Source organism: Acanthisitta chloris, unplaced genomic scaffold (assembly GCF_000695815.1).
Source record: "Acanthisitta chloris isolate BGI_N310 unplaced genomic scaffold, ASM69581v1 scaffold10979, whole genome shotgun sequence".
Classification (NCBI taxonomy): Eukaryota; Metazoa; Chordata; class Aves; order Passeriformes; family Acanthisittidae; genus Acanthisitta; species Acanthisitta chloris.
In genome coordinates this window covers 14436-30435 of record NW_008692072.1, presented here as the reverse complement: position 1 = coordinate 30435, position 16000 = coordinate 14436, and the positions used below count along the sequence as shown (strand labels likewise).

The following is a 16000-nucleotide window of genomic DNA, read 5'->3' as shown; positions in this document are numbered from 1 at the left end:
CCACCTCTCCACCACGGTGAAGGCATCGTTGAACCTGGCAGCGAACACATCCCCGGTGAAATACTCTGCCAGGCGGCCCACGGCCTGCAGCAAGGAGCTCAGGTCCCTCAGGGAGCAGTGCAGGCGCCTGCAGTCGTTCTCTGCAGTGATGTTCAGCCTGTGACCTGAAATGACAGCAACTGAGTGTGAATTATCACTTGTCTAACGGCCACTAAGAGCTGAAAAGCTGTACTTGAAAACCTTGTGTAAGAAAAACACCATATAACTTTGCTGAGACATACAGCTCTTGCGGATGGGAAACCTAATGATAAAGCCACAGGAAATGCAGAGTTTATTCTGATTACATTACAAGCATTCCTCTGAAACGAGCTCAGCAGCAGGTCACAGTTCACATGGCAGCACTGTCCCAGGGCCTGCAGAGCTCCAGCTGTTTGAGGCAACCCAGTGATTGCACTGACACGCTGCAAATTCCTCTTTGAGGGCTGATAAAAATGTTAGCAGCTATTTCAGCTTTTTACACATGGATTTTCTTGTCTGTGGTATTAATACCTACAGAAGGAGGAGCCACTGTGGTTCTCTGCTGCCATCAGAAGTCATCCCAGCCTGATACAGTCCCAGTAATTCAGACTTGGGACAACAGGGAAGTTGTTTCTGTTGTAAAGTGTGTTATGTACTTTCACATTTCTTAGATACAAGAAACAATCCAATAACTAGATTTGCCAGTCCCATCACCCATGCAATCCTCCTGCTCCCAGCTGTGGATACCTGGGCTCAAACATTCCAGAGCTTTTACTACATGTTCTGCAACAACCAAGTTTCAAAGAAAACATGGCTTTCTTTCCACTGCCTGGATTTAATCTCAGATTATGTTTTCAGAATCGACCTTCCATTTTGTGCCTGAATTTGCAGGTGCTGCTCCTGGTGCAGCAGCTGGACACCATCCCCAGCACAGCTTCTAATGCAGGTTGTTGCTACAGCACTAAAAACCTACATGCCTGGTGCAGCAGCTGGACACCATCCCCACCACAGCTTCTAATGCAGGTTGTCGCTACAGCACTAAAAACCTACATGTTGCTTACTGTAGGTCTGAAATGAGCCTACGACTGGAAGTAATTTTTCCATAACTGTCTGCACAAGAACTGCCCTTCTGCCATGTCCAGCAGCATTGAAAATGCGACAGATTCCTTTGCTAGTCATACCAGAAATCTTCAATATAACCTTAGACAGAACCTTCCCTCACACACATCTCACTGCTACTGCTGTCTTAGGAAGGAGCTGTAGGATGTGATGCTGCATACCTGTTTTTCACACACAGAGTATCCTCATTTTAAGGACTAGAATGAGGGAAGAACCATACCAACAAAAATAAATCACTCAGATATTTGTCTGCTGTTGGAGTTTAATTACCAATTACTGAACACCACAACTGAATACAGAAAAATCAACCCCAAAGCAGCTCTGGAGTGTTTGTGCAATCATCAGTCAGAGTGAGGAGCACAGTGTTGCACTGGGGTTATTACCTGTCCCCGAGGTGACCACGAACTGCTGCAGCCCTAGATACACTTCCAAGTTATCCTGCAGAACTGGAAACTAGAGGAGACAAGAAATGAGTGTGATTTTGTGGCTTGGCAGACAGTTAACACCCAAGTACTGATTACTCTGTCAGAGCAGAGTTTTCTGATTTCTCCCTAGTGCCTTCAGACAGCCACCAGGAGGAAGGGCAGGCTGCTGGGCTCAGGGCTGGTCCTGCCTGCCACAGCTGCTGTCATGAAAACAACATCACCCCCCTGAAGGCACTTCTCTGTGGTAGCTCTCCTTCTCCCACTAATACCAGCAATCAGCCTAACAAGATCATGGTCTGACAAGTGAGAGGGAGAGCACAGCACATCACCACTAGGAATATACAGCCCAAAGGGAGCAGAGGAGGAGCAGAGCCTGCAGTGCAGGAGTTCCTAGTAACAGGTGCCTAGTGCTTAGTTCAGTCACAATGTTTCCTAAACAAAAAGCAGCAATTAAAAAGGCACTTCAGGTCAGGCATCTTCTCCATCTGCAGCAGTTTAGTTTTCTCTGGGTCTCTGGAAGTTCAGAGGTTGAGGTGTGCAGATCTCCAGAACAATTAACACACTCGCTCTGAGATCCCACTGCTGTCACTTCCCTTTCCCCTCACCCAGCAAAAACACACTGACTACCCTGAATTCTACACTTTCAGCCTCAAGATTTCCTGCTCAAAAACTGTTAGGATGCTACAACCCCAGACAACATTTAGACCAGCACAACTAGTGACAGCAGCACTAGCTGGAGAGAACAACTTACCCATGTTTATCAGCTCTAATTCCCAGTGGTCCCAGGCACTCTCTTCAGCATTTATATCTAAGCCTTTCATTTAAACAAAGATTCCACTCTCCTAAAACCCTAATAATGACTCTCATCTGCCCCACTCAGGGGTTGCCTCCAAGACAAAGGCCAAGACAAAGAGCAGGGAGGGGTTGCTGCCAAATGTTTACACTTTGAGAGATGGGAATTTCTGCAGAGCTTTGTGTGCAGCAAGTAGGACTCCAAGGTTCACTGAAGCCCTCTCTTCAAAACACATCAAGATACCCAACAAAGCCAAAGAAACTATTTTCCTTTCCATTTGTGGCCAAGTTTTGCATCCAACCCCAAATTTCCCTACTTCTTTTCGGCATTGAGGCCTCTCCCAAGCAGCTTGCAACAAACCCCAACAGTTAGTGCTCATTTCCCACTGCACTTTGGGCCTGGCTAAGTACTTACAAGTGTGGAGAAGGCATGAGTTGGCAGGAGCTCCATGACTTTCGCAACCACTTCCAGGCTCTGGCGCAAGTACCGCTGCCACTCCGTCTGCTGCTACGGGAACACACAGCAAGGTGAGCACAGCACTTCCAGGGGGAACAGAGAGCCTTGGGGACACTGGGAGGTCTTAATGGGCACGTGGGACTAGCAGAGCATGGCTTTGGGGGACACCCAGATACCAGAGATACTGCTGGGAGCACTCCAGACATCTGAGGGAGAGTAATTTTCAAGCCATACTCTGAGCACGTGTTTCCCTGGAGTGATGAAGCACAAGTTGTCCCTCCTAAATCACAACCACAAACTGCCCTCCCAGGGCTCAGGCCTCGCCCATTTTGGCCACCTACTCCACTTCTACATTTATCAGCATTAAGATGATGTTTACCAACACCAACTTAGGAGAAATAAGGTTAAACAAAAGCACCAACAATATTTACAGCTTCAAGGTTTTGTATCAGAGATATTTTAGCATTTAAATTCCAAAGTGACCAGAGAAATTAATTCCAAATGAAACACCTTAAGTTCCAAAGGTGGCCAGATATGGACACCAAATGCCTCTGGCAATAAGGACACCAGGACCTAGATTTGGTCCCATAAGAACCAAGTGAAGACCACAGTTTGTATCTTTTCAGTGTGACTTTAAGCATATTTTTGTCAGAAGCATTTTGAGCTGTTTTACACCTCAAACCCCCACACAGAATGGAGGGAAGCAGCAGCTGTCTGCCTTGTACACTCTGGGAAAGACACTGCAGGTGTTAGCAGTGCTCGAGTTCGTATGTGGAGCTGCAGCTGTCCTGGTTCAACTCTGCTCCTTACATCATCATCCAGTGTCTCGTCATCCAGCTCCTCCAGCTGTGCCTGGTTATACCTGAACTGGATTCGGTTCAACACCTCTGTCAGCAACAGAACCAAGGCATCCTCGTACCTATAGGGGTGGAGAGGACAGAGGGAGGGTTGGCCAACACAGTTCTGCAGAGGTTGCTGTGCCCACAGCCCCTCCAGCAAGGCAGGTATGTAAACCAGATGACAGTAACATCAAGCAGCTTCTCAGCTGACGAGTGTCAGGTCATTTCAGATCACCTCTGCTCTGAGAGGGAGAACGAAGACTGGTAGCAACAGAAACAGCCCCAGAGTCCAGAACAGGAAAGGCAGGAGCAGCTTGCCAGGAAAAACAAACAGGAGGCATTGAGAATCTCTTGTTGCCTGAGCTGCTCCTCAGCAGCCTCTGCTGCTCTGCTCTCTGGGCACTGAACGAGGAACAACGAACCAGGGCAGAATTATTGCTGCCTGCAGCAAAATGGGCCCGTCCTGGGGCTGTGCTGCTCTCCTCCTTCCCTACCCAGCTGGCCACGCAATGCAGGCCCTTGTCCTCTGAAACGAAGCCAGCACTTTTCCTACTTGGACTGTACCACTAAAGGCACATCACAGAATGGTATCCCTTCAGGTCTGAGTCAGGAAGCTGGCACAGAGCACACCAGACCCTCCTCCGCACTGACCACCTAAAATAATGCCAAGCTGTGTAATCAGTACAGAGCCACCAGAGCACTCAGTCACTCCTGGGGCCACACCACCAAAGCTTGAGGATTTTGAGGGTGATTGGTTTGAGGTGTGTTTTAGAAACCTCCTTTCTCCAAACAGCTGAGGTCTGACAAAACAATCCTGCACATTAGCACAGACTAACAGATTCAGAGCATGATGAAACCCAAGTGTCAGACTAGTCAGCTGTGTGACCAGCCAAGCAGCTGAAAGCCCAGTGCAAGGTGGTGTAACCCTGGATTTGGCAACTCATCCAGTAGTAAAAGTTGTAATGTGTACTAAAGGCAAAGCTTCTAAACCACAGAACAGGAAACTTGCCCCGTGCTGCTGTGGTGTAACGAGACTGCCACAGTCAGTGTTCACACAGCTCAGAGCTGCAGGGGCTGTCGGCAGGGACAGGCAACTCTGACAAACAGCACAAGCTCCAACTCCTTACAAGCCTTTTTTATTTGGTCTGTAGTCTGACAGAGCTCCTGGAGACACCTCTTTGGGACAATTTGCTCTGTAATAAGCTGTTTGACATGAAGACAATGCACACGGGTGTGCAACTGATGAAGAAGAGGAGCAGAAAGCAAAGCCAGGGTACAGCAAAGTAGGAACAGATCCTAAGTTCAAGCACAAAACCTACTTCTGGAGAAACGAAAACCTCATGGTTCCCATGCTGAAAGGAAGAGCTGTCTGGTGTAAACTACTTCAGGTTTCTTTGTGGCTCTGGTGCCAGGTTGTCTTACAAAACCAGTTGTCTCTATTTAGTGTGCTTGAGGGAAGGAAGTTTCCTTTGCACTTAGCAGGAGGTAACGTGGCATAAGCCATGGTGCTTCTACCTCACAGACCTGTACGAGACACCTGAACGTGGCAGCAAAGAGACTTTTATCACTTCAGGGTCAGCATCTACAGAGCTGCCAACCACTACTGTCACTAGCACACACAGCCAGCACCAGGGGTAAGCAGGGGAACTTTTAACTCCCAAACACACTCTCACCTCTTTCTCAGGAACAAATCCTCTATTGAAACAGGAACTTTAGAATGCTAATTAAATAAAAGCTTCCTAATTCATTAATCAGTTGTATGAGCTGCATGAACACTAACAAGTATTCAGTAACTTGCTGCACACTCAGTAAGCATCAGGAGACTTACTCTGTGGTCTCCTCCTCTAATGTGTGTGAAAATGTGCTTTAAAATTTGCTCAGATGTGTTACAGTTCTATTTTAGACTGCAAAGCTTCCTTCCTCTGCCTGCTAGGCTCAGACACAACATATCTAAGGCGCTGGTTTTTCTCCCCAAACACACTCAGTTTGAATTGTTTCACACTCAGGTTTCGCTTTCATACTTCACGATTTCAGAAAGAGAAAGGTCTCAACCACATGTGAATCTGCAGTAAGGAACAACTTATTTCCTGCAGCCTTATAGTGACCATGAAGTCTCTTAGCTGCTGTAGGAAGAAATCCTTCCTTGTGAGGGCTGTGAGACACTGGCACAGATTGCCCAGGAAAGCTGTGGCTGCTCCATCCCTGGGAGAGTTCCAGGCCAGGCTGGAGGGGCCTTGGAGCAACTTGGCCTAGTGGCAGGTGTCCCTGCCCATGGCAGGGGATGGAAGGAGATGAGCTTTAAGGTCCTTCCAGCCCAGACCCTTCCATAAGCCCACGCTGTCCCAGCCTCCCACCCCCTCACCTGTTGAGCACTGCTTCTTTGTCTGCCAGGCGACTTTTAATTTTGCTAGTCAGATAGTCCAAGAAGAGTGTCCAGATGTCCAAGCAAGAAAAGTAACCTTCATGGGTAGGCTGAAAGACACCAGAATTCACAGTGAATATCCCCAGCTATGGCAAGACTGATTTCCCACAGTGAAAACACAAGGCAGCATCCACTGCAATCCCCAGGAAGAGCCTCTTGCTTACCAAAACATTTGTAGGAAGAGATTTAGAGCTGTCAGAAGATGAGCAAAAGCTTCTGTATATGGGTAGGAACCCAGAAATGACAATGGTGGTCTCAGCACTAACCCACCTCATGGCTTGCTGCATCAGCTCCAGAGCCTAAAGGGGCTCCAGGAGAGCTGGAGAGGGACTTTGGACAAGGGCCTGGAGGGACAGGACACAGGGAATGGCTTCCCACTGCCAGAGGGCAGGGACAGATGGGATGTTGGGAAAGAATTCTTCCCTAGGCACTGCTGCCCAGAGAAGTTGTGGCTGCCCTGGCCCTGGAAGTGTTTTAGGCCAGGTTGGACAGGGCTTGGAGCAACCTGGGCTAGTGAAAGATGTCCCTGCCCATGGCAGGGGGTGGAACTCTATCATCTTTAGAACTCAACTCTATCATCTTTAAGGTCCCTTTCAATCCAAACTATTCCAGGATTCTATGATTTTATAAAGCTGTTTCCTTGTCATTACTCAGATGTGGGGGCACATGGGGCTGAGCTGCACTGTGACAGCTTCTACAGCAAGGTAACAACAGTTACCAAAACCACAGGGTTTGGATTTTTTTAATCCTACAACTAAAAGGTACAAGAAAGCCACAGATTCTGAGGTCCCTTTCAATCCAAACTATTCCAGGATTCTATGATTTTATAAAGCTGTTTCCTTGTCATTACTCAGATGTGGGGGCACATGGGGCTGAGCTGCACTGTGACAGCTTCTACAGCAAGGTAACAACAGTTACCAAAACCACAGGGTTTGGATTTTTTTAATCCTACAACTAAAAGGTACAAGAAAGCCACAGATTCTGGCCAAAGAACAGCAGCCCCAAATTAGAGAGACTTTGCCAGACACTGTCCATTCTAGAAAAAAACTGAAGCAGAAACAAAGTGAAACATAAGACAAGTTGTTCTTGCAGGGTAACTCTACATGACCCCTGTGTTTACAGTTACCTCCAGCAGCACATTAAGCCAATTTTAAGCCCTCAGCACCACTGGGGATGTGCCAGTAAGACAAATTAATTGCTTTTTGGGGGTTAATTGGGGCAAACCTTTTGAACAGGACAACAGCACAGACTGGGAGCAATGATGGTACAGGGCTGTACCTGATGAAAAGTGTATTTGAACAGCAGTGCCAGAAATTCAACCACAGGGAACTGGGAGTAGGATTCAATCCTTCGTAGGTGAACACTCACGAAGAGACGGAGGAAATCCGTGAACTTCTCAATGTAGCTGCAAGGGAAAGGAGAAACAACTGAGCAAACAGGAGGGAAGCCCCAAGGGAAAGCAATTTCACTGCAACAGAAATAAAAGTCACTCAAAATCCTCTAATTCAAAAGAAAGTTACAGTTAACAGCCAGGAGGACAATGAAAATATAAAGCCCTGCAACAATTACCTACAGGACAGGCAACCCTTCACTCCATTTACACCTGAAACAGCAGAGAAGACAATCTAGTCAAAAGCAACTTTAATATTTAGAGATAAATAGTTCAGCCAGGCCTGCAAAATAAGCAAACCCTCCCCTCCTAGAAAGGTAATTTGATAGCAAAGGTCACCTTACTGATGGAGACAGAATTAGTGAAATGAACTGCACTGCTGGAAGCAGGAAGTTAATGCAAGAGTTACATTCACACAGAGTGGAGGGAGAGCTGTGGGGTTGGGAGCAGGGAAGGACAATTCATTCTGCACTGCAAGAGGTTCTGAACTGAACTGGGCTATCAAGAGAAATCTTCCTCCACAGCACGGGATGACTCAAAGAGTGCATGAGGTGCAGGTCCTGAAAGAAACCTCCCACCAAAATTTCAGGGAGTGCAGCGAGAGCACGACCACAGTGCACCCACAGAGGGGTCCTGGGGGAGAGGTGGCAAAGCCCACAGTGAGTGAGCTGTTCTTAGGGAGTAAGAACACACCCTGCACAACACAAGCTTTGTCAAGGCAAAAAATCATCTTCAAATCCATCTCTACAGAGGGAAACACTCCATCAGCCACAGCACTGACTGCAGCAGCACACAGAGAGCTCCAGTGACCCAAGGGCAATGCAAGTCCATCCTTCCCAGATGCCAAGAGCTCTGAAGAGCAAGAGTCCTTCAAGTTTTTCTGTTAAGTGAAACACTGGGCTCACACAGCTTCAGCCATGCCTGAGCAGCCTGGGCTTACTGTGCTGCCTTGCTCTTCCCTTCTGCACACTCAGGGGCTTTTCTGGGGGGAATCCTCACTCTTTCTAACAAGAACTCCCTCACCACCAGAAGCACTGCCAGCTTCCAGATATACAGCACTGGAGGCTGTTGTAAGCCTACAAAACCACACACTGCTTTGAATATGCAAACAAGATTAAGTCGCTTTTTATTTGGCACTGCCTTGACAGGAGGTCACTGAACACTCCTGAGTAAAGCTAGGAGAGAAATAAAGAGTTCAGATCCAAGCATCTCCTTCATTCTTGTCACTTGTATTTTCTAAACAGGCTCTGACCTGGAACCAGGGAAATCTTCCTTGGCCCCAGTGCTGCCAGCACCATCCCCTTCTCCAGCCACCAAGCCATTGCCAGGATCCTTGCTAGCCCCTTCCCATATTTTGAGATCTTTAACTTAAAGCCAAACACGTTGCTCAGAAGTTAGTTAGTCCAAACCAGGATGACACTTTCATGCATTAAGTCCTTTAGTTTTAGACATAAAAAGTACACCTATGCCCTGAAGTGGCAAAAGGAGAACCCTTGCATCCTTTTCCATGGAGAAAACAAGGAGAAAAGAAAGCTCCACTCCTCCAGAGGCTATTCAGACCTTAGCAATGAACAAAGAGGTGTCTCACAATCACACACACTGACAATCACAGCTTCATAATATCTGTATCTTATCTAACCTAAATTCCCCTCTTTCAATTTCTCCCCATTACTCCTGCGGCTAACATGGCTGAGGAGCAGAACACAAGGACAAAGCTACACCACTTGTGCCAAGGCTGATGCAGCCACAGCCCTGCACAGCTCACCGAGGGCTCCTTCCCAGTGCTTTCCATGAAAGAAAGAATCAAGTTAAATAAGGGATTGTGGGTTTCCGGGGGGGAGCTGTTCTGAACTTTCAATTTCTCCCCATTACTCCTGCGGCTAACATGGCTGAGGAGCAGAACACAAGGACAAAGCTACACCACTTGTGCCAAGGCTGATGCAGCCACAGCCCTGCACAGCTCACCGAGGGCTCCTTCCCAGTGCTTTCCATGAAAGAAAGAATCAAGTTAAATAAGGGATTGTGGGTTTCCGGGGGGGAGCTGTTCTGAAATCCCATGGGGAACTCCTGGCTCTCCATGTACCTTGTGTGCAAAGGTGGCACATTTCTACACATCTCGTTTGTGGGAAGCGAGTGACACTCCCTGAAGTGAGTAACAGAGCAAGTCAGTAAAAATATGAGCAAGGAGAATTCACTGTCAAACACATGTCATGACTCATCTAGATTTACCATCTCAAAAGATTTGAAGATATGAAAAAAGGGAATTTGACAGAAGAAACATGCAAGTCACCTCTACAAATGGACCCACTGCTTTGCTCCTAAATGTTTTTTCTCTTGGGTGGAAATTAATTTCCACCATCATGTGCTCATAGTGAGATACGCAGCACATTCACACAATTGCAGCCTCTGTGCCAGTGCCAGCAGCAGCCTGGCAGCCTTCCATGGCAGCAGCCCTGCATGGGCAGGCAGCACCCAGACACCTTCCCTCCCACCACACAACCTGCAGCCACTCCACACAACCCGCAGCAAGTCTCGCTTTGTCTCCTGCAAGTAGGAATAGTGAGTAGAAAAGAATGGAGCTGCTTTACAGAACAAAAGATGGCAGCAACTCCCTAGAAAATGAGAACACACAGCCTCCCAAGGTGTCACTGCTTCCCTGCTGCCTCCAGCTAAGCGTGTGGACACACTCAGCAGTGGAGCCATTCACCACTGCAAATGGAGCTCCCCAAGCTGCTTGCGTGGTGTTTAAACATACATTCAAAAAGTAAAACTAAAACAGAATCAGAAATGGCCATGGATCAGTGAAGGGTAGGAAACAACTACCTACTGCTATTTGCTTTCAAGTCCTGACTCACAGAGGATCTCCCTTACTTATTACTCTGTGTGTCTGAGCTTGGGCAGAGAAGGCAGATACCGACCAGGAGAGGAGATACTGCAGTGTCTTTACCTCACTGAGCCTCTTCTGTGTCTGTTACACCTGAATGAAGGGCAGGGTCAGCTCTTGTGCCACCTCAGACCTGCAGTCAAACAGCAACGGATGGGGACAGGGGAGGAAGACGAAGAGGACAAAACACAAACCTGTGCCACCACGGTCCCTCAGCCAACTCAGAGCCTTACCTGTGGGCACCTACCTTTCAGCCTGGCTCCCTCAGCACAGTACTCTGTAAAAAAGGCCATTAGACACACCATGCATGACCACAAAGTAACAAAGACAGCAAGCACGAAGCCCTAGCACAGCAACTCAGCCATCTGGTGGCTCTTACCTCTCATCCAGCTCCTCCAGCCGACTCTTCACCGTGTGCGCGTTGTTCTCCTTGGTGATCTTCTGCAGGAGGTAGAACGTCTGCTGGAACATCCGGAGCAAGTACTCCTCAAACTCCATAGGCACACAGTTCTTGGACATAAGTTCGTTGATGCAGGCCATGGCCAGGACGCCGAGGCGGCCGCGCTCCTGGCCCAGCACGGCACCGTGGCTGCTGCCGTTCACCGAGCACATCTTGCGTGCGCGCGTGTCGCAGCCGAAACGGGCAAAGTGGAAGATGGTGGTGAGGAGGGAAGGGGTGATGCTCGTAGACAAAGGGATCCAGCTGAAGAGGTGTGCCAGGCACTCCAGTGCCAGGGAACAGATGTATTCACTGTCTGTGTCAAGGATGGGGATTGGCTGGTTCAATAATTTGGCTGCACTGGGACTCTGCAATAGGCTACTCAACAGGTCACCTGGGGGAGAAAGCACAGGTCTATGGTGTACACCTCAGTGGTGCAGTAGCCAGCACAGCCTCTGGCATTCAGCAAGGTACCAAGACTTGTCATAGTATCATAGTATGTCAAGGAGTTGGAATGGAGCTTAGAGATCATCCAGCCCCAACCCCTGCCCTGGACAGGGACACCTCCCACCAGAGCAGGTTGCTCAAGGCTCAGCCAACCTGGCTGTGAACACTGCCAGGGTTGGGGCAGCCACAGCCTCCCTGGGCAACCTGGGCCAGTGTCTCACCACCCTCACAGGAAAAACTTCTTCCTGAGATCTAATGTAAATTTCCCTCTCTCATTTCTCCCCATTGCCCCTTGTCCTGTCACTGCAGCTCCTAACATACATCCCTAGCAGGTTGCTCAAGGCTCAGCCAACCTGGCTGTGAACACTGCCAGGGTTGGGGCAGCCACAGCCTCCCTGGGCAACCTGGGCCAGTGTCTCACCACCCTCACAGGAAAAACTTCTTCCTGAGATCTAATGTAAATTTCCCTCTCTCATTTCTCCCCATTGCCCCTTGTCCTGTCACTGCAGCTCCTAACATACATCCCTAGCTCCGCTCCCCTGGAGCCCCTTCAGCTGCTGGAAGGTGCTCTAAGGTCTCCACACAACCTTCTCTTCTCCAGGCTGAACAACCCCAACTCCACCCTGTCCTCATAGGGAAGCTGCTCCAGTCCTCTGATCAGCTTTGTGGCCTCCTCTGGACCTGCTCCAACAGTTCCACATCCTTTTTATGTTCCAAAGATTTGTAACAAAGCAAGTTACAAAGATGTGTCCAAGATGAACTGGTAATTTTTATATCAGGAGTTAGCCTCACACCACCCTTCCAGCCTTACTAAGAAGCTCTCAGTCCTTTGGGCAATGGAAATGCCATGGAGGGGTTAGGAAGTTATTATACCATCTGCTCCCCTCACAAGGTCAAGAAGCCCTGGTGCAAGCTTGCATGGGTTCCCTGGCACACCCATGTCACACTGAGCCATGGCTGAGAGGCTCCTCCTTGCCTGTGACACTCGTGGGCGATACAAGAGCTGATGTTCCAAGTCAGCCCAAAGAGCCAACCTGGTGGGGCACCTTCTCCCAAAGGACCAAAAGCCACGACAGGCACAGACCACATTCCCCAGCCTCCAACCACTCCCTGACAAAGGCTTTCCAAGCCAGGAGGGCTTTGAAGAATTCTGCACAACCTCAGGATTTATCTTCCATGACTTTCTCCAGTCTCCAATGGAAGCCACACAAAGCTAATGTATGCAACATCTGTGCCAGGGCTCCAGAGCTTCACTGCAGAGCTGGTTTGTCTGGGGCCTGTCAGCTGCTAGTTTCATTTTCTGCCTCCTGCACACAAACAGGGAACAGAAATAATCTGCTTTCACCTTCTACGTGTCACTCAGTAGGTTCCTACTGCAGTTCCTTGCTCTGTTTCTTTGACAGAACAAAGATTCTACCTTTGCTGCTACTTACAGGGAAGCCAACTCAGAAGCCTCTGTCACCTTTACTGCACTTCTATACAGCTCTCACTGCTACTCTGCGCCTACAGGGAGAGCAGAAAAGCAGTCACTGTTCAAGGTGCAGATGAGCCTTAATTCCACACAGCACCACTGCAAGTAACTATTTTTGACTGCTGCTGACCTGAATTTTCTGTAGAATGACCTGGTGTAACACTCAAAAATTAACTCTGCCCACTCCAGGGTAAACTCCCCCAGCATGGCAAGGGGACCATTGCCCCTCACCTTTCATCTCCTACCTCTAACCAACTTATCAGCAATGCAGAAACTCCCTTAGCCCTGATGGCTTTTGCATCTTTGAAAGCTATTGGCTAGAAGACTTGTGGAAAGCTTTATGGAATCCAGGTGGATATCACCAGATGGGCTGCTCCTCCCACAGATGCTGCCCATGATCTCCAAAGCTCCCACGTGCTGGAAACCTTTCACCTTCCCCAGGTTGTTCAATACACTTCTCTTCCTTGAGTACAAATAACCTCTTCACCTTTAAGAATCTGTCACTTGCTACATTACGGAATCTGAAGATCTCAGAAAATCTGAGTGATTTTTTTAATGCAAGTGAAAGGACCCAACACAGAGCAGTACAAAAATAACAGGTATGACTTCTTGAGCTATTTCCAAAGTACCCCAAAGCATGAATGATGAACAATGTCCTCCCAAGTCTCCATTTTTCATCAAGATTGATGTCTTACATCACTAAATTCATAACTCTTTGCCACAGCTTATCTTTGCTTCTTTCTCCTCAGCTCCAGAAGCTGAAGGCATCTCACTGCTTCCACTGAGTGAGATAACCTGAAGTCACAAGGTGAGCACCCAGGTGGATGAAAGCTGCCTCAGCACCAAGGGACTGAGGGATGTCTCAGATAGGAATCCAACAACAGCCCAGAATCTGCTCCACCAGTGCCTCTCCCAGCACCACCTCCACTCCTCCCACGTGATCCCACAAGCTTTGATCTTCTCTGCTAGCATTTCTCTTCCAAACTCTTCCCAGCTACAGCAAAATCCATTCCCCCATCCCAAGCCAATGAAATATTTCCTCCCATTGCAGTTTATGGTTTGTATATAAATATAGAGGTGTCTTAAGCTCTTCTACAGGAAAGAAGCACTTGAAATGCTGCTCAAACTTCAATGTGAAAGTTGTAATGCTAACCACAACATACCAACAGCTTGTGCCAGGCAGTGCCTGAGGCTCACTGCTGCAATCTGGTCACAAGGAAGGGATCTGGAACTCCCAATTAACTGCTTAAAGTCCCAGAGACAAGTGAAATGTGTGTCAAGTACAAAGACACAGACATGTTCTCCCTTTTGAAGGTAACTAAGAAATAGGTATGTAAATGAGTTAAGATCAGATAAACACCCACACAAAAGTCTAACAGGAATAGGTAGAAAACAAACTTGGACAATCTGCATACCGAAAGGGTTTGGGCCCTCACAACAAGACAGACACAGAGGGGCTGGAGCATGTCCAGAGAAGGGAACAGAGCTGGGGAAGGGGCTGGATCACTAGGAGAGACTGAGGGAGCTGTGGAGCTCAGCCTGGAGAAAAGGAGGCTCAGGTGGAACCTTCTCCAACTCCCTGCCAGGAGGTGCAGCCAGGTGGGGTCAGGCTCTGCTCCCAGGAAACCAGTGACAGGACAAGGGGAAACAGCCTCAGGTTGTGCCAGGGGAGGTTTAGATTGGGTATTGGGAATATTCCTTGATGGAAAGGGTGGTGAGGCACTGGCACAGCTGCCCAGGGCAGGGGTGGAGTCACCATCCCTGGAGGAATTTAACAGCCATGTGGATGTGGCACTTGGGGACATGGTTAGTGGTGCCTTGGCAGTGCTGAGGGATGGCTGGAGTCAATGATCCTAGAGGGCTTTTCCAACCCAAATGATTCCATGCTTCTAACTCACTGGCATTAGAGCATTTTGCATTGACACTCAGAAAGCTTTCTGCCCCCTGAAGACAACAAGCAGCTCTGTGTGCACAGTGAGATGGCACCTTAGTGGGGCGTCTCCTGCAGTAGAAATTGCTTCTTCGTGGAAGGGTTTTCTTTCCAATCAGAAATTTCTTGGCCTATTAGAACTCTAGCAAAGGGTTATTACAAAAGATTAGACAGCAAAGGAAGTAATCTGTGCCACGTTTCAGTATATGGGAATATCAACTTGTAGCTTTAGTCTTCCTTACCACTTTCTCCTGAGGTCGGGGACGGTGGTGGAGTGGCAGCAGTAGCACTGTGCTTGTCCCAGATGCTCTCCAAAATACCTGTCCAAAGAGAGATTTTGCAGAAGAGCCTGTTGACAGACAGACTGGTCTAACACACACACCAGAGACTGCACAAGAACTTTGGGAGAACACACCCTTCAGTGCTCTGACAAGGAACACTTGTCAGAGTGGGCCAAAAGAACTTTCTGAGTGTTTATACACACAATCTCAACCCCTTCTTCACAGAGAGGACACATACTATACTATGGTATAGTATTTGGAGGAGTTGGAATGGAGCTTAGAGAACATCCAGCCCCAACCCCTGCCCTGGGCAGGGACACCTCCCACCAGAGCAGGTTGCTCAAGGCTTCATCCAACCTGGCTGTGAACACTGCCAGGGTTGGGGCAGCCACAGCCTCCCTGGGCAACCTGGGACAGTGTCTCACTACCCTCACAGGAAAAAGTTCTGCCTGATCTCTAATATAAATTTCCCTCTTTAAATTTCTCCCCATTGCTCCTTGTCCTGTCCCTGCAGCTCCTAGCACAGATCCCTCTGCAGCTTCCCTTGAGCCCCTTCAGCTCCTGGAAGGTGCTCTGAGGTCTCCACACAACCTTCTCTTCCCCAGGCTGAACAGCCCCAACTCCCTCAGCCTGTCCTCACAGGGGAGATGCTCCAGTCTCTGATCAGCTTCGTGGCCTCCTCTGGACTTGCTCCAACAGTTCCATGTCCTTAAGTTGGGGACACCAGAACTGTGTGCAGCACTCCAAATGGGTCTCACAAGAGCAGAGGGTGAGAATCCCCTCCCTCATCTGCTGCCCACACTGCTTTGGATGCAGCTCTGCAGCTGCTCTGCTGCACAAGCTTGTTCATATCAAGCTGACCCAAACACCTCAGGGTAGCTGAGTATTCAAAATGCAGGAGCAGCCACCACATCACCCATGTGCTGCTTCAGTGAACCCAGGAGTGCAAGCTGACCTGCAGCTGTGGGATGGTGAGGGAGGACAGTGTGCTCCAAGTGCAGTAACTCATACCTGTGAGGAGCCCAAGCACTGTCTGCACCTGGTCTAGGAGCAGCTTGCGCAGCTCCTCCTTCCGAGCCACGCTGA

At 48.7% G+C, this 16000-nt stretch overlaps 1 protein-coding gene across 1 annotated transcript in view; it reads right to left on the bottom strand.

The window, feature by feature from the left end:
* The window catches only part of XPO6 (exportin 6), a 36695-nt gene that overhangs the window by 13884 nt on the left and 6811 nt on the right, over positions 1-16000 (bottom strand). Inside the window, 9 exon segments of the mRNA XM_009082513.1 lie at positions 5-164; positions 1521-1590; positions 2770-2862; positions 3622-3730; positions 6013-6122; positions 7351-7477; positions 10726-11179; positions 14876-14953; positions 15926-16000. The exon segment at positions 15926-16000 is cut by the window's right edge and continues 24 nt beyond it. Of these exon segments, the coding sequence (XP_009080761.1) occupies positions 5-164; positions 1521-1590; positions 2770-2862; positions 3622-3730; positions 6013-6122; positions 7351-7477; positions 10726-11179; positions 14876-14953; positions 15926-16000 (1276 nt within the window).